Source organism: Diabrotica virgifera, chromosome 1, assembly GCF_917563875.1.
Source record: "Diabrotica virgifera virgifera chromosome 1, PGI_DIABVI_V3a".
Lineage (NCBI taxonomy): Eukaryota > Metazoa > Arthropoda > Insecta > Coleoptera > Chrysomelidae > Diabrotica > Diabrotica virgifera.
This window is the reverse complement of record NC_065443.1, coordinates 122860217-122880031: the sequence shown is the minus strand read 5'-3', so window position 1 is coordinate 122880031 and position 19815 is coordinate 122860217. Positions and strand designations below refer to the sequence as shown.

Genomic DNA, 19815 nt, shown 5'->3' with positions numbered 1-19815 from the left:
TTGGCTAAACGTGCATGGCAGGGTATGGTGCTGATAGAAAAGGCATTCAGGCATCAAATATGCAAACAAAATCTTTTCACGCCATAATAATGAAAAGACCTTCTCCAATGATATAAAAACTTATACTGAAATGATGGCATCTCCTGAGGTAAAATATGCCGGAAGTAAAATGAGCCTCCGTTCGGATTTCCGGGTGAGGGCTATCTCAGGGGGAACACCATTGCAGGTTAGAAAAATAGGGTTGTGGAATCTTGGTAGTCTTACAGGTAAGAGTCTGGAGTTGGTGGATGCACTCAAACCAAGGAGAGTTCAAATTGCTTGTATTCAAGAAACTAGGTGGAAAGGACAAAGGGCGAAAGAACTAGGTGAAGGTTACAAATTGTGGTATGCAGGGAGTAGTTACACTAGAAACAGAGTTTGTATAATTGCTGATAGTGAAATGAAAGATAACGTAGTGGAAGTTGTAAGAACGATTGATAGAATGATGTCAGTGAAATTTGTAATTGATAAAGAGGTATTGAATGTTGTGTGTGTATGCTCCTCAAACAGGTCTGGGTGAGAATGAAAGAAGAGCTTTCTATGACCAATTAGGAGACGTCCTGAGTGATATTCCGTCAGAGGAGAAAGTTATAATAGGAGGTGATTTCAATGCACATGTGGGCCAAGCCAAGGCAGGATACGAAGCAATACATGGGGGATTAGGCTTTGGAACTACAAATTAAGCTGGAGATGATATGCTTGAACTAGCAACAGCACTAGATATGGCTATTGTTAACACATTCTTTAAAAAGAGAGAAACTCGTCTTATTAGGTACAAAAGTGGACATCAATCCAAAATAGACTATTTCATGATAAGAAAAGAAGACATAAGTGAATGCAAGGACTGCAAGGTAATAGTTAGTGAGACAGTTCGCTAACAACATAAGCTGCTTGTTCTGGACATTGAACTAAAATGGGAAGCTAAGCCAAAATATCGGAGAGGGCCACAAAAAATCAAGTGGTGGATGCTAAAAGATGAGAAGGAAGGCCTATTCAGGGAAAGAATAGTAGACAAAATATGTTGGAACATGAAAGGAAGCCCTAATACAAATTGGAGAAAAATGGCCAGTAGTATTAGAGAGACTGCTATTGAAATATTTGGGAAAACGCCAGGAAAAAAGTTTGAGGATAAAGAGACTTGGTGAGGATGGTCAAACGAAGTACAAGGGAAAATAAAAGAGAAGGGAAAATTATATAAAAAGTGGCAAGAAACCAGATTCGACACTGATCTTCAAAACTATAAATATGGTCGCGAAAAAGGAAGCGAAAGTAGCAGTAGCAAAAGCTAAAGCAGAAGCGTATTCAAACCTATACAATCAACTTGATACCAGGCAAGGCGAAACGAAGATATATAAAATAGCCAAACAGAGAGCAAAAAAGCAGAAGATTTTAATCAGATTAGATGTATCCGAGATGAAAATAATAAAATACTAGTTCACGAAAAGGATGTCAGAAAGAGATGGAGAAAGTACTTTGACAGCTTATTAAATGAAGAATTTGACAGACAGCCTGTAGAGTCAACGGAGACAGTTGCAGCAATGGTCACCAAAATAACAAACGAGGAAGTAGCTCAAGCGCTTCAAAAAATAAAGAAAGGAAAAGCGGTAGGACCAGATGATATTCCTGGGGAAGTATGGAGAGCATTAGGAGAGAGAGGAACAAGGTGGCTAGCAGGTTTATTTGATAGAATTATGGAAGTTCGACAAATGCCAGACGAAGGGAGAAGCAGTATACTAGTACCTGTCTACAAAAACAAGGGAGATATACAACAATGTACAAACTACAGGGCTATAAAACTGCTTAGCCACACCATGAAAATATGGGAAAGAGTAATTGATAGACGGATACGTGAAGAAACCGAAATATCCGATAATCAATTTGGCTTTATGCAGGGCAGATCAACAACAGATGCAATTTTCATTATAAGGCAGTTGATGGAAAAATACAGGAGTAAAGAAACAAACGCTCATATGGTATTTATTGATCTTGAGAAAGCATATGATAGAGTTCCTCGAGAGATTTTGTGGTGGGCACTCAATAAGAAAGGAGTCCCTGGTGAATATGTAACGATTGTGAGGGATATGTATGAGGGAGTAATGACTTGTGCTAGGACAGGTGTGGAAGAGACTGATACATTTCATGTGAAATTAGGATTGCACCAAGGCTCGGTGCTTAGTCCGTATTTATTCTCATTAGTTTTGGACCAGATAACAGCGAAACTACAGGGTAACATTCCATGGTGCTTAATGTATGCTGATAATGTCGTGTTAGTAGGAAATAGTGAAAGAGACTTAGAACAAAATCTGGAACAGTGAAAACAAGCTCTCGAGGATAGAGGTTTAAAACTTAGTAGGACAAAGACAGAGTATTTGGAATGCTCATTTAAAGATGGAGTTACTAAAGATTGTAAAAAGCAATAGTTTTAAGTACCTGGGATCCGTATTACAGAGTAATAGGGATGAAATGGAAGGAAGCGAGTGGTGTGCTGTGTGACAGGAAAATTCCAATGAAGTTGAAGGGAAAATTCTATAAAACAGCCATAAGACCGACTATGATGTACGGAACTGAATGTTGGGCAGTGAAAAAGAAAGAGGAACAACGAATGCATGTGGTGGAAATGAGAATGCTTATATGGATGAGTGGAGTAACAAAAAAGGATAAAATTAAAAATGAGTATATTAGGGGAAGTCTAGGTGTGGCACCAATTAATGCCAAAATGAGAGAGCATAGGTTGAGATGGTTTGATCATGTTCAACGTCGAGACGTTAATCACCCAATACGAAGAATTTCTGAAGTGTAGATTCCTGTAACGAGTAGGAGAGGAAGACCAAAGAAGACGTGGGGGAGACGATTAGGCAGGACATGTTGGTAAAAGGGATTAATATCGATATGACCCAAGATAGAAGTGTGTGGAGAAATGCAATTAGGGAAGCCGACCCCGCATAGGGATAAGACAAAGAGAATGATGAAGAAGATTCTCTCCAACTTATCTATAAGTATCAATATATGCATCAGAATTCTTAGATGTTACGTCTTTAGTGACCGCTACGAAATAGAAATCTGGAGTCTTAAAAAAGATGTCAGGAGGCAGGAAAATCAGTAACCCATAGACATTATGTTAGTTGCAGATGATATTGTGCTAATAGGTGATAGGATATATGAGGCAAAAGAACTTTTAAATCAGCTCTACCTTTGAAGGGAGATTAAAAATATATATAACTAAAATCTAGATGATGACAAATGTTGTAGTCAGCGAAGAGATATGCGCAGGAACAAGATCCATAGACCAGGTAATGGCTTATAAATACCTAGGTCATGAAATTTGCATAGGAAAAGATAGCCAAACCCTTGAGCTACTCAGTCGTATAAGACTGACTTGGGCAGCCTTCGGCAAGCTGAACCATATTTTCGAATCGTCTGATGTACCAATATGTCTTAAAAGAAGAACCTTTAATCAGTACGTTGTGCCAGTATTGACTAATGAAGTGGAAACGTTGACCATGAGAAGGAGAGCAGTGCAAAAGAGCCGTGTGTCTCAAAGGGCGATGGAGCGTGCTATGTTGGGCGTTTCACTACAAGACCAGATCCCAAACCAATTACGACAAAGATTAGGAGTAGCTGCGTAGAGATAATAGCAACACTTAAATGGAACTGGTCAGGTCACGTGGCTCGAATGACAGATAACAGATGAATAAAGCGAATACTGGAATGGAGACCCAGAGATGATGCCTACCGAAGCAAACGTCGTCCACCAACATGTTGGACTGATGATCTAAAACGTTGTGATAGGAATTGTATGCAAGAGGCACAAGACTGAAACAGATGAAAAATTATGAGGGAGATCTTTGTCCAGCAGTCAACAAGCGAAGATTGAATGATGATCACTAGGCCGCGGATTATATGTAAGTTACATATTTTTACATATTTCACATATTTATAGATTTTTTGAAAAAAGTGCATATTTCAGTGGTAAACACATATTTTTACATATTTTCCCCACTTTACTCTGCAATGAAAAACCCGAAAACCATTAAGATGTAATTATGCAGGGCTTGTCCGTTTATTTCTAGGTACTATTTACCTGAGCTCTTAACAATTCTTAATCTCCGCAAATTGAGTTGACCGACTTGGATGTGGAGTCTGGTATTAACCAGAAATAATCATAAAATGAACTATGTATTATTTATTTTTCATTTTATAATTTGAATAGACTTACAGCTCCCGGAACGAATGTCAAAACAGCCAAATACACTGCAAATATAAAAAGGATTAGAAATGGGGAAAAAGTCAACAATCATTGAAAAATTGTTTTGATTCGGGTTCATCAAGCAAAGATAAAATACAATTTAATGAAGATCTGTGCAGGGCAATGGTTGCTACTAACATTCCATTACAAAAATTAAATAACGTTAATCTAATATCCTTTTTGGAAAAATATTGCAAATTTAATATCCCGCATGAATCCACGTTGAGGAAATCAAGTGTCGACTCTATATTATATAAATCAACAATGATCCAAATATGGGTAGTCATATGTGATAATTACTGTTATGTTATTGTGGACGACACTACAGACGCCTGGATATATTGTTCATTTGCTAATGGGCGCACTAGAGGAACATCGTCCAGGAAAATTATTTTTAGTATCTTCAAAACAACTTGAAAAGCCAATAATTTGACCGTTACACGATGCATTTAAGACACTTTGATAAACTTCTTTTTGCTAGATGCCATTCCATTAAATAAAGGGTACCCCCCGTTAAAATAGGCAAAATGCCCTCACTCCCAGAATTCAACTTTTTTAATTTTTTTACGTTCTATGCAATTAAAAAATGAGATAACGCGGATTTTTAGCTCGCCATCCCCCTTACCCCTCCCCCTACAGCGAAAAAGGTAAATTTTTAGATTTAATTCTTTTTAGTTGGGTTACAATTGATATAAAAATTTCAAAAAATTCACACGTGTAGCTGAGACTTTTACAAAACATGTCCATTTTTTATGGACCCATAGGTAGAGTGTACATAACCTCAATTTTTTTTTTTACTTTTTTAAAGCTTATAACTTTTTTTTGGAGGGGGCTGCAGGTCCAATTTTTTTTGCATTTTGTGTAATTTATCAAAAGCTATCTCTGTGATTTTTTTTTAGATTTTTTCGTCAGGTGCGCCATCTTGAAAAATCAGGAAAACTGTTTTTTAGGGGGTTTTTGGGGATTTTCTCCAGTTTTATAGACTGCAACATAGGTCAACTCAAGGTTTTGTTAATAGATTATGTATAATTTAAAATAACTGAGTATATTATAGTATTCAAAAATTGGGCGAAACACTTTTAAGCCCCCCAAAGACCATGTTTTTTTAAAGTTTTGTAAGGGTTTTTGCGGGTCTAATTATATTTTTTGAGGTCGATAGAGCCTGAATATTTTTTTTTATTTTTTTACGTTCTATATGATTTTAAAAAATTGGGACTCACTGCAATTTTAGCCCACTTCCCCTATTCCCCTCCCCCACCTCCTTTTCACCTCCTTTTTTAAGTTGGTTTGCAAATAAGTTATAAATGTTGTTCTGAAGCTATTTCGTTGTGGAATTTTTGTAATCAACTATTCTAAATGGGAAATAAGCCACAATTTAACTAAAAAATGATTTTATTTTCCATCTGTAATGCGAAAGAGAGAATTTGATAATCTGTTGACGCACTGAAAAAAGGGTTTGAGACGATCTATATAAATAAGTCAGATTAAATTAAATTATTAAAAGATTTTTTTACCAAGCAACAACATTTTTGTTTAATTTATTAATATTTTGTATTTTGACAACGACGTCCGTGGTGGACGTCGAAACGTTAATAAAATCATTTTTTAGTTAAATTGTGGCTTATTTCCCATTTAGAATAGTTAATAATTTATTAAATTATAAATTACAAAAAATTCACACGCACATTGAGGCTTTTACAGAACATCTATTTTTATGGAACCAAAGGTCGAGTGTACAACATATTATAACCTCATTTTTTTTGTTTTTTAATAGGTACGTATAACTTTTTTTAGTGATGGCTGCATGTCTAATTTTTTTGTGTTTTGTGTATTTTATCAAAAACTATATTTCTGACTTTTTCAGATTTTTCCGTAAGGTGCGCCATCTTTAAAAATCCGCAAAACTGGTTTTTTCGGTGGTTTTTAGGGATTTTCTCCATTTTATAGACTTTAAAATAGATTAACTCAAGGTTTTTTATAGGTTATGTAGGTATAATTTGAAATAACTGAGCTTTCAGGAATATTCAAAAATTGTGCAAAACACCTCTAAAACCCCCAAAAACTATGTTTTTAAAGGTTTTTGAGCGGTTACTCATACAGGCCTGGATACTGTCTATCAAAAACAAGTTTATTAATAGCAAATTGAAAATTTGTTCCTAGCTTAACAGTGTCTAGTCGGACAAACTTTGATGTACCGGAACACTGAAACAGGGGAAGTTTTAATTGTTGAACAGGTTACAAGTTTCGAACGTCAGATTACGAAAACGTCCCATGTATTTTGTCGGACAGAACATCCAATTGATCTCTCATGCAAAAATCAAACTACTATTTACCACCAATATAATTCCTGTCATTTGACATGCGGACTTATTAAAATACCCAACATATTTGTCGGACAAACATTTTTTCCTATATTATATAAAGTCTGCTATTGAATAAACTTAAAAACAACCTCCCTAAAACATCACTGGCTTGTACCATCTACATAACCTATATTTCTGCCCATACTGTCATTTTGCTTCACATTTACTGCCACGTAAAACACCATAAAAAGAATAAGGAAATTATTACCAAAGAATATATAGCTCCATATACTCGTAGAGTATTCGGAGAGTATATTCGTTGGTATTACACTTTACAGTTCTGATGTCTTCATCGCTGTCTTCGTTTATTACAGGTACCTATAGGTATAACATCTGTATTGTCAAAGAGTTTTGTAAGATATTCTGCTGGCTTGATGATTTTTGTAAAATATCTTCCATGCGATAAATATTATATTATGGCAGCTACATGCGTACAACAGCCTATGGTTATGTTGCCGTTTGCGCAACTTGCATCTACAACAGTATCTATCGTTTAATGTTTTGTTTTCCAAACCATCTAAGTTTGGCTCATAATAATGCAAATAGTCCACGCTGTATGCTTGTCCCGTTAGGTAAATTATTCCGATTCATTTTTGTGCACAAACTTACTCAAAAACAGGTCCTTATAACAAATCTACAAGGTGCCAGGCAGTACCGCGGTCGGAAAATTGCTTAAACAATTTTTTAAACGAATTCAAAAAATGAATTTTTTTACATCGGACAAATTTGTTTTAGATTCTTTGGATCAACCTGAGCAAAAAAGGTCTCTTGTGATTTTTCTATAAAATTGACTGTTGTCGAGTTACATTTAATTTAAAATTTGAAAAACGCGAAAATGGCCATGTTCAAGGCTTAATACCTCGATTAAAAATTATTATTATGAAAGTCATAAAGTGACCAACTCAAAATTTAAAGCCCCCCCCCCCCCCCGCCCTGCAATAGCCTGAAGAAATTTTTGACCCTGCTTTATTACTAACTATTATTTTAATTAAAAATGAGCGCTAAACACGTATTTAAGCGGCCGTCCGCGAGAGAGATGTACAATTCATTGGACGTTATAAAAAAATATCGATTGGAAGTCAAAAATACGTTTTAAAAAAATAAAAAAGGAATTTTGAGGTTATATGTATTGTACACTCGACCAACGGGTCTATAAAAAATAGATATGTTTTGTAGAAGCCTCATAATTTTTTAAAATTAATTGCAACTTCACTAAACAAAAAAAAAACAGAAAAATTGACGTTTTTGTGGGGGCAATGGGAGGGGGTGGTGGGGTGGGGTGGTGGTGCTAAAATACTCAGTTATTTCAAATTATACATAATCTATTAACAAAACCTTGAGTTGACCCATGTTGCAGTCTATAAAATGGAGAAAATCCCCAAAAACCCCCCAAAAAAACAGTTTTCCTGATTTTTCCAGATGGCGCACCTGACGGAAAAATCTGAAAAAAATCACAGAGATAGCTTTTGATAAATTACACAAAATGCAAAAAAAATTGGACCTGCAGCCCCCTCCAAAAAAAAGTTATAAGCTTTAAAAAAGTTAAAAAAAAATGAGGTTATGTACACTCGACCTATGGGTCCATAAAAAATGGACATGTTTTGTAAAAGCCTCAGCTACACGTGTGAATTTTTTGAAATTTTTATATCACTTGCAACTTAATTAAAAAAAATTAAATCTAATAATCTACGTTTTTGGCTGTGGGGGGAGGGGTAATGGGGGTGGCGAGCTAAAAATCCGCGTTATCTCATTTTTTAGTTTCATAGAACGTAAAAAAAATTAAAAAATTGAATTCTGGGAGTGAGGGCATTTTGCCTATCTTAACGGGGGGTACCCTTTGTGATTTTCTTATCGGATTCTGCCCCATATATGGTTAAGGTGGAGCAAACTTTAAAAATATTTCATGAGAATATTTTTCATATTACTTGTTTAGCTCATGGAGTTAGCAGATATTATCAGAGCCCAATTTCCTTTTGTGAACGAATTAATTAGCTCATTTTAACTCATTTAGCCGTTTTTAAATCATTTTATATAATTATTTATTTATTACATATTTTCGACGATTGCTTACATATATTTTAAAAAATCTTTACATATATATGTACATATTTTCATACATTTTCATACATATAATCCGCACTTTATTGATCACATATCCCATGACTTTCACATAAAATTATTTTATATGAAATTATATTTTTATAATAATAGATATATAAAAAAATATAAACTTTTTCTTACCACACAGATATCAACTTTTCGGAGTAACTTTCAGCAGCTTGCTTTGAACCAATTAGCAACAAAGCAAATGTAAACAGGGCAGCTCCTCCCCCATAAGATATATATTTAATATAGACAGATTTATCTACGGCACCTTTCTTCATTTCTTCTTCATATATATTTTTATAGTTACTTTGCTCGGTTTCCAGAAATCTGTCAACCTCCATAGACTCCATTAATCCATTTTCTTTGATTAAAAATTCTTTCGTTTTATATATGGTATCTGCGAAATTATTTACTTCCTTTTCAGTGTTTTCCTGAGGGTTATAGCTCCCTATAATGTGTCCTTTATCCAGTACATAAACAGCATCTGCTTGTGTTAGCGTAGATTTAGATTGGGTAACTAAAATGCATATCTTTTCCTTTAAAAACTCTTTAATGCACTTTTTGAAGATGAACTTATGAACGTGTGCATCTAAAGCTGAAAGACAGTCATCCAAGAGGTAAATGTCAGCTTGTCTGTATATTGCTCTAGACAGATTGACTCTGGCTTGTTGGCCTTTGCTTAAGTTTTGGCCATTATCTGTCAGGATCGTTTCGTCTCCCTTTTCAAATAAGTTTAAGTCATATTCTAGTGCGCAAACTTTTAATACTTCTTGGTACCTATAACATAGAATATATTGAAATGGAGGAATCATAGTTTTAATAGAACAATATTCAAAATTGTCAATGAATCTGTAGCATGGAAAGTATCCATTATGATCATATATTATGATATTGAACGTTCTCTTGAACTTATTAGTACTGTCGCCAGAGGGGGGGTGGTGTACAATGGCCTCCTTTATTTAGATGGACTTACTAAAGTTTTTTTTTATGTATTTTGATACGTAGAACACGAATTTTTTGGGTAACAGTTGATCCGGATGTCGATAAGATTGTTATAAACAAAGAACTTGCAGAAGTACACAATAGCGATTTTTCGCAAAAAAGAACATTTTTTTTTGTATTTCTTGGGTAATTCTAATGTTGTTACAACTTTTTTCGTAGGATGCATAGTTTTCGAGATAAACGCGGTTGAACTTTAAAAAAATCGAAAAATTGCAATTTTTTAAACCTAATAACTTTTGATTAAAAAATAAAATGGCAATTCTGCTTGTAGCATTTGAAAGTTCAAGTCAAATTATACCAATTTTGATTATTTTCATTGCTAAAAATTAATTTTTTTATTGTTAAACAAATCTATAAACAAATAGTGTTTGAGCTTTTTGACGCGTGCCCAATGCATGCGTTTTAACGTATGCTACGTAGAAATTGCCTGCTTGTAGGCGCTTGCACTTGTACCTACTCGTTCGATTTTAAATGAGAGATGCATTGAAAACATCATTTAAGCACTATGTGTTTATAGCTTTGTTTAACAATAAATAAATTAATTTTTAGCAATGCAAATAATCAAAATCGGTATAATTTGACTTGAGCTTTCAAATGCTACAAGCAGAATTGTCATTTTATTTTTTAATCAAAAGTTATTCGGGTTAAAAAATTGCAATTTTTCGATTTTTTTAAAGTTCAACCGCATTTATCTCGAAAACTATACATCCTACGAAAAAACTTGTAAGAACATTTTTTGCTTAGAATGGCCCAAGAAATACAAAAAAATATGTTTTGTTTTGCAAAAAATCGCTTTTGTGTAATTCTGCAAGTTCTTTGTTTATACAAATCTTCTCGGCTTCCGGATCAACTGTTACCCAAAAAATTCGTGTTCTACGGGTGAAAATACATAAAAAAAACTTGGGCAAGTCCATCTAAATAAAGAAGGCCGTTGTACCCCCCCTGGTAACAGCACTATGCATATGGTTACGACTATTGTCAGACATGTCCTCATATCTAGTTCATATCTTCCTGTTCTTTTATTGTTATATTTAAATGAAATCTTGTTAGTACCTATATTTTTTTCTGGCTTATTCTTATGTAATACTTGTTGAATAATCATTCTACCATTTATATTTTTTACCTCTCCTTTGAAGCATATTTAACATACAAGATTAACTTAACTCATAAGTTAAAGATTAACTAACGAGTTTATTAATTTTATTCATAAGTCATGAATACAATAATAGTTATTTATGATATAAGTGTTTAAAGTACAATTTTAAGGCACGCATGTGAAAGTTTGCAGAATGAGCGAAGCGAATTTTGCAATTCACATGAGTGCCTTAAAAATGTACTTTTTAACACGTATATCATACAATATTTTTTCTACAAATGTTATAAATTTATAAAATACAATATTTTTGTTAATTGCTGAAATCATAAAACCTATGACCCGTAAAAGGTAGAACTGGTTGTATACACTCGAGGGGAATGTCTAAAAATTCTTAGCGAAAATATTATACCGTTACATAAACTTGTTTTTTCTACAAACGTGTTAAAAATGCAATAATACAGTTAAATTAAATTTTAAAAAATCTTTTAAACCAAGTTGTACTATTAATATTAATGTTAATAAATGAAATATAAATATTTTGACGTTTCACAATTTGACAATTTACTTTTAACTGCAGTGCCTTAAAAATTTTAAAGCACTAGGGCACAGCATAGAAAACGCAACAGCAGTGACACACTAGTAGGCGGGAAAAGTTCGCGCACTATTACTGCGCAGATCGTCGGCCATTTTGTGCGTAGTACCAGACAATGTAGAAAATCGACAGTGTTGCCGATTTATACATAATTATCAGATTTACTTAACTTTTATGACATTCATATTTTTTAACATAATTTTATACGTATGCCTGTGGGAATTATGTCAATAATTGGGACATAACACAAAATATTGACGATGAATGGCGATTGTATTTTTAATCTTTTGCATAAATTCCAGAAATTATTCAAAAAGAATCTCTTACGGGTAATAAAGTTGGTGACATCGGCAACACTGATGAACCAACACATCACATCACCACTGAGATGTACTACGCGAAAAATGGCGACCCTGTACTTTTCAACTTCAAAGGCGGCACCAGGGAGTGTCCTTGCTGGTTTCGTTTATTATGCTGTGACTAGGGCTTTAAAGTAGCATTTTTTTACGCTCCTATGGAGTGCTAAAAATTTCATTTTTAACACGATTGTAAAAAAAAGCATTATTGTACTTTTTTCATACGGATGATTATTTTTAATTAGTATTTGGGAGGTTGGGAGGACCTTCTCTACTTCTTTTAAAATCAGAAGGAATAAAGTGACAAAAATTGTACAAATGCTTACCTCTTTTCATTGTACTTCTCACCAAATAAAATATTTTGCTTGATAGTACTTGGAAAACACCATGGATGTTGGGAGGCATATGATACAGTTCCGCTACAAACAACTTCACCACTACTTAAAGGGTACTCTTGTAATATTGCTTTTAGTAGGGTACTTTTACTAGATCCTACTTTACCGGTAACCAACGTTAGTCCAGAATCAACCTTAAAACTGATTTTTGACAATACTTCTTCTTTTCCTACACAAACTGTAATGTTTTTTAACTCTACATATGGCTTAACATTGTTTTGTTTACTTTGATGGTCTTGATCTAGTTCTTCGGCTATCAGTACTCTATTGACTCTTTTAATTGTGACAGACAATTCTGCAAATCTTCCTACAGCTTCTGGAAGAAGATATCCAAAAAATATTACGATGTTGTCATAATGGGCAGTTATGAAGAAGATTATAGAGGCATCTGGCGGTTGTTCCATCCAAATATAACCCATAATCATTAAGTAGAAGCCGATTTTGGTTGAGATAGCACCCAATAGCATTAGTATCATACGCAGATAGAAAACTATAACCATTTTTGCTACTTCTCTCCTGAAAAATGAACAGAAAATTTTATTTTCGATTATTTAAACCAAGATTATTTCATTCATTGAAAGAATTGGGTAAAATAGTATAATGTAACAAGTGTTTTTAAGAAAATAACCAAAAAAGAAATGAAAATAAAATTTTAAAACGTACGTTCTAGCCAAGTTAATTTTTTGGTAAAAGTAATCTTCCCAAGTATACATTTTAATGATTTTTGTTGCAGATAGTACTTCCTGACTAACTTGTATTCTTTCGTCGGTCATCTCACTTGTTTCGTTGCGCATTTTAGTCACCATTTTACCAAGAAAAACTGAAATATAAATCCATCATTTCAATATTTTATTTACAAAATAGCTAAAGGTATCCACGTTGTATATTTTCAAAATTTTTGTATTTATAAACATTTAAAACTTTTATATAGGGCTGAATGTCAAAGAAATAAACACACAAGAGGTAAATCAAACCATAACTTATTTATCCGTGACATTTAACTTAAAATTTAACTAAAAAATAAAACTTCAACCACAGACTAACCGAATAAACGCTGACTGTATTTGCAATAATATCCATGAAATTACTTATACATGAGAAGAAAAAAAGTGAAAAAAATCGGAAGAACCACATAACGTCTAAGACCACTGGAAAACAGGTAAATAAAAAGATTGAAGAATCTAACAAAATTAATAAAGAAATTAGTCGGAAAATCCAGGATGCAAAAGAAAAATGATACTGCAGCACATGTCTAGAAGAACTACAGAAAAAGAATGACACATTTAATATGTACAAAAAGTGCAAGAAATAACAGGAGCAAGGAAATATTATAGTCAATGAACAAGACAAAATGGAGAGCCGCAGGGAATATATTGACGAACTGTTTGATGACTAAAGAATATAACTTCAAATAGAAAATATATCAACTGTTAGTTTAGTTTTTTTGGGTAAGGACTTTATTCAATTTTTTAATATCTTTAATTTTAATAATAATAACTTTTTTGTAAAAGCTTATAATTTTTGAGTTATACGTAAAAAACAGCTTTAAAATATGCATTTTTTACGAAAAAATAAAATCTTAAAATCTTTGATCTATAATAACTCAAAAAGTATTGATTTATATTAATAACTTTATATAACAACGTTTGCTTAGAATTTGTCCCTCTATCGATACATAGTATTACTTTTAATAAAATAATTTTCACCCCCGAGAAGGGGTGGCGTTCACCCCCAGGGTAAAAGCGCAAGTTGGCATCATGTCACCTTAGTTCCTTGAGGTATCCTCTAACTAGTCACCAATTTTCATGAAAATCGACGGAGGTTCAACGAAATCAGAGGCAGAGGCGGCTTTACCTATTGTGCAGGGTGTGCGGTACATGGGCGCCGGGATGCTGGGGGCGCCGAGCGCCAAAGAGCGGGTCATTTACTTTGCTTTAACATAAAATATGCTTTAAGACGATTAATGAAAAATTACATTGGCACTTAGCGCGATTTATAGATTGCCGCTCGCCCTGCTGCGTCCATCGGACGGGCGGCAATCTTTTGATTCGTTTGAAGACATACCGACAATGATTCCGAAATCGGTTGTGGAACCTATAAAGGTCAAATTGCTTGGGACTAAAAATTAAGTAAGTGATATTATTCAAGATTTTGCTAATGCGAAAGCACGAAAAGTATCTTTTTATAATTATATGTTGTGTAGTATGTGCGTCCTGTAATAATTCGTTAATAATATTATTTTTTTAAATAATCACAAAGTTGTTCTGTTTTATTCATCTAACAATCTAACCAATTCCTTCCTAAAAGTACTATTTACTCGCGTACTCAAACCTGTCAAATTTTCTCAACCAATTTTCAACCTTACCTCATAGATAAAAAAGATAATTTTTAATTAAATATTTTTAACAGATTTGGGTAGGTTGTTCTAACGCCGTGAATACGATAGGTTGTCTTTTTAGTTTTGCATATAACCGCTTAGAGGGCGCCACCAATAAAACTTTCCGGCACAAACGTAACCTCAATCTTTTGTTGACATAAATCGAGAGTTTCATTGCGATACAGCAAGTCGTGTAGATACAGTGAATTTTTAAAATTAGCAAGTGGGTCAAAAAATGGATCTTATCCGAAAACATTTTCGAGCAATAATTTTTTACAATTTTTGGAGAAGATTATCCCACCAGTGGAATTTCAACGTGGTCGCTCCAGTCTCAGCGACGAATCCAGGCCAGGTCCACCCAAAACATCAGTTACACAGCAAAACGTTGATGCAATTCGTCAGATAATTAAGGGTGACCGCCGTGTAACATACCGGGAGATAGAGACATTTTTGGGCATTTCAAAGACCTCGATCCAAAAGATCCTACCTAAAGAACCTGGGTGTTAGGAAAGTTGGTTTGTCGTTGGATTCCTCATTTGCTTCCAGAAGAGCAAAAAGCGGTTCGCGTCAATGTGTGTCGAAAAACATTAAAACGGTTCAACAAAGAAAGCTCAAAAAACGTTTATAGTATTGTTAGTGGCGATGAATCTTGAATTTGCTCCTACGTACCGGAAAATAAACGCCAATCCGCTGTGTGGGTGTTTCACGATGAGGAAAAACCAACAGAAGTAATCCGTTCTCGAAGTGTGTCAAGAAAATGGTCGCAACTTTTGTGTCAAAATCTTAAACAGCGATTTTGCAGGTGTCAACTGAAGACTGGAATAACTGTTTTACCAATTAGTTTGAATATATGCAAATGTGTATCGATCTTGGTGGGACATATTTTAAAAAGCAATAAAGTACTTTAAGGCTATATATTTTTTGTTTTTATGGCTATATGCAAAACTAAAAAGGCAACACGTACCTATTGGCTCCCGACATCATTTAATATTGCAGTGTTTGCATCTGGGTTTTTGTTTACATTATAAGCGTACCTAATACTCTTTAATACCCTATGTATTAGTACTAGGTAGTTACCTATTCAACTATTCCATTTTGACTGCCCGTCTACCAAAGGGCGCCAGGGCATCGACTGCACACGGGCGCTACATGGGCTAGAGCCGCCTCTGATCAGAGGTGAAAACCTTCAGTGACTGCACTAACATTGTTCTTATAACAGACGACTTAGGAGAAGTTAGAATTATGCTACAACAACTACAGCAAATAACACAGGGAATCGGTTTAAAAATAAACTATGGAAAAACAAAAATGATGACCAATCTCGTCCCCAATGAGCTAATTGAAATCGAGAAATCGCCCATAGAACTTGTGGAAAAATATATTTATTTGAATCACGAAATAAGGTTTATGCGAGTCAACAAAACATGCGAGCTACTTAGAAGAATAAGTTTAGATTAGGCTGCAATCGAAACAATTACAGACGTATTTAAAACAAATACACCAATCCAATTACAAAGGAAAGCTTTTGTCCAGAGAAATAAGATTTTTCTCGTGACACATCCCTCTCCAGGCCGAAACCAAGTTTTTTGAGGAGTATGGACATCTATAATAATAACCTATATGTCTCCTGAAGCTGATTTTGATGATGTACAAACAAATGAAGATCAAAAAACGGTAAATTTTTGCTTTTTTCGTCTATTACCAAAAAGTTAAGCATTTTAAACAAATTTGAGAGTAAGAAACTCACAAATCGTATAAAAAACTTCAATATGGCTTTCGCTGAATATGTCTATCCTTATTGGTTGCTTAGAAAATTGCAAAATAAATAATAAATTTTGAGTTTTTATAAATTTTCATAACTTATGTAAAAATTAACTTAGAACCTTCTTATTACACGAAATCCTGAGACTTCTGGTGCTTAAATTATACCCTAAATTTCAAAGTACATAATTGGTAAAATAGTTTAAAAGTTATTTAATTTTTTTTATCCCAAATTCATTTTTTTGCTACACTATAAGTCAGAAAATTATGAGGTTACAGTAATACTTCGGACATTTTATGAAAGAAGAACATTTTTACTATTAACTTAATTAAAAAAAAATGACAAAAAGTAATTTTAAATACTGTAAAATTATTTTGCGACTATTTCACTAGACTGTTTTTAACTGACTATTTCACTAGACTGTTTTTAACTGATAAAACGGCATAGCAACGCTTCGTTTCGTACTGACAAAACTCCTTAACGACGTGAAATCTCAGCGACAAAATTATGACAGATAATAAATAAAGATAAATAAATAAATAAATAAATAAAAATTATAGTTCGTTGATATGGTGCATTAATTGTCTCGTGAAATAGTCTTGTCGAATATCATTCGAGGGAAAATTATTTCCGGCAAAATTTTCTCCTGGTTTCATTCAAGTTCGTTGCCTTTTGGTAATTTTCGCTTATGAAATATTGACAAAATCACTCGACTGACGTCTCGTGATTTAAGTCAAAATTTAATTGGCGAAAATTGCCAGGCAACAAACTTTCATACCAGTCGAAAATATTGCCGGCAAAATTTTCTCTCTTGTGATATTATATACGATAAAACTTCATAGCAACGCATCGTTTCCTACTGGCAAAACTCCTTAGCGACGTGATTTCTCAGCGACAAAATTATGACAGATCCGTCACGAAAGTGTCTGGTAATAACAAATAAATAAAGATTATATTTCGTTGATATGGTGCATTAATTGTCTCATGAAATAGTCTTGTCGAATATCATTCGAGAGAAAATTATTTACCGGCAAAATTTTCTCCTCGTTTCATTCAAGTTCGTTGCCTTTTGGTAATTTTCGCTTATGAAATTTTGACAAAATCACTCGACTAACGTCTCGTGATTTAAGTCAAAATTTAATTCGCGAAAATTGCCAGGCAACAAACTTTCATACCAGTCGAAAATATTGCCGGCAAAATTTTCTCTCTTGTGATATTATATACGAAAACATGTCGATTTTTTGCTTACTTATAATTATAAACAACTAGAATAACTTTTTAACCGTTACCCGTAGAAAAATTATTTTTTCATATTTGGAAAGACTAAATATTTTTACACATTTAGAAAGAGAAACAATTGTCCTAGAACTTTTAAACTATTTTACCAATTGATTTGAAATTTAGGGTATGATTTAAGCACCAGAAGTCTCAGCATTCCGTGTAACAAGAAGATTCTAAGTTAATTTTTACATAAGTTATGAATATTTATAAAAACTCAAAATTTATGATTTATTTTGAAATTTTTAAGCAGCGAACGCCATATTGAAGTTTTTTATACGATTTATGAGTTTCTTAATCTCAAATTTGTTTAAAATGCTTAACTTTTTGGTAATAGACGAAAAAAGCGAAAATTTACCGTTTTTTGATCTTCATTTGTTTATAACTATGTATATCATCAAAATCGGCTGCAGGAAAGATATAGGTTATTATTATAGATGTCCATACTACTTAAAAAATTTGGTTTCGGCCTGGAGGGGGTTGTGTCACCAACAGGATATTTTTTTTTTATTTCTCTGAACTATTAACCAATATATTCTGCCAGTACTCACATACGGAGCGGAAACCTTAAATCTTGCAAAAACATCAGCTGAAAAATTGAGAAGGACACAACGAAAGATGGAGAGATCAATGCTTGGTGTAAGCTTAAGAAATAGAGTAAGAAACGAGGAAGATTTTAGAGGGACCGGAGTGGAAGATATTATCTAACGTATTACAAGTCCAAAATAAAGATGGGCGGGACATGTTGCAAGAATTAATTTTATATAGCATTAAATATCTAAGAATATACTTACATTCTATGGGAATAATGCAAAAGTGCATACCCACTGCAAAAAACGTGAGTACACCAAGCCGAGCATATAGTAAATAACATGTGACACTAATAACTACAGTAAATACCCAGATATCATTAAAAGCAAACATAGATCTTCTGATTTGCTGGACATCTTTGGTTATCAACGTCACAATATTTCCCAAACTTGCTTTGGTCATGGCCGCAGGGCTGAGCTTGAGGACTTTTCTGAACAAAAGCGAACACAAAGCTGTTCTGACTTGTATACCCATTATAAACAGGAAGAGATCGTAGTTGAAGAAGTATATTTTCTGCAAAAAGTTGGAGAATAGTAAGATGGCAGCGTTGAAATAAGCGTCGGATTTGGATAGTTTTGTTTGTCCTGGTTGAAAGTAGGAAACCAAGTTTGTGATGGCGTTGGGTTCAAAAATGCTAAAAATAGAAAGAACGTGAATGGTTTTGTTTAGAAGAAGAGAAAAATACAACGTCTATCTTTATTATAATATCTTTTTAATTTACGGTTAAAATTTAATTGATTTGTGATTTTTTCAAAAAATAAAAATATTTGCCTGTTAAGACAGGCAAAAGTACCTCACTCTCAGAATTAAATTTTTTCATTTTTTTACGTTATATGACATTCTATATGATTAAAAAATAGTACTCAGCAGGATTTTAACTCGCCATCCCTCTCTTTCCCCCTACCAGCAAAACGTCATTGTTTTGTTTTTATGCTTTTAGGTAAGACATTCAAAAATGGGAGAAACACGTTTAAACTCTCCAAAAATGTGGTGTTTTTTTGGATTTTTTTTTGGGGAGTTTGAAGCGTACTTTTTTGGAGATGGCTGCAGGTATAATTTTTTTTTATTTGATCTATTTGATTAAAAACTATATTTTAAATTTTTTTACAGATTTTTCCCTAAGGTATATCTTTAAAAACCCGAAAGACTGGTTTTTTGGGGATTGTGATGATTTCCCCATTTTATAGACTTCACAATATATCAAATCAACGTTTTTTATAATAGGTTATACAGTGTGTCTGCGTAACTTGGAACCATATGGGAAACTTTTTTAATATCAATTTTACGAAAAAAGTTATTCTTTATAAAGTGCTCTGCATAGTCTAAAACCTAAGATGCAATCATCAGATATCAAATTTTATCAATAATATACGAGGTATGTCCAAAAATATGAATTTCGCTCAAGAGTAAAGTGCCTTTATATTTCACAATATCAAAAATTGTTATTAAGAAAAGTTGTTTATAATTAAAAATTATGTTACAATATGCATTTACACTCTTCTAATTAAAAAAAAAATTGAAAATTTTCCTCAAATTAGTGATACTCAACTCATTTTTATTTAAGGTAACTCCGTTATTATTCATTTTGCGAAAAAAGTTATTCCTTAAAAAA

At 33.4% G+C, this 19815-nt stretch overlaps 1 protein-coding gene across 2 annotated transcripts in view; it reads right to left on the bottom strand.

The window, feature by feature from the left end:
- LOC114333771 (ATP-binding cassette sub-family C member 4) overlaps positions 1-19815 on the bottom strand; it is a 73384-nt gene that overhangs the window by 25803 nt on the left and 27766 nt on the right. For both annotated transcript variants that reach the window (XM_050644087.1, XM_050644091.1), the window contains exons 4-7: positions 18407-18837; positions 12859-13015; positions 12127-12711; positions 8890-9531 (exon numbers count right to left, since the gene is read on the bottom strand). In XM_050644087.1, the coding sequence (XP_050500044.1) occupies positions 8890-9531; positions 12127-12711; positions 12859-13015; positions 18407-18837 (1815 nt within the window). The remainder of the gene's footprint in view (positions 1-8889; positions 9532-12126; positions 12712-12858; positions 13016-18406; positions 18838-19815) is intronic.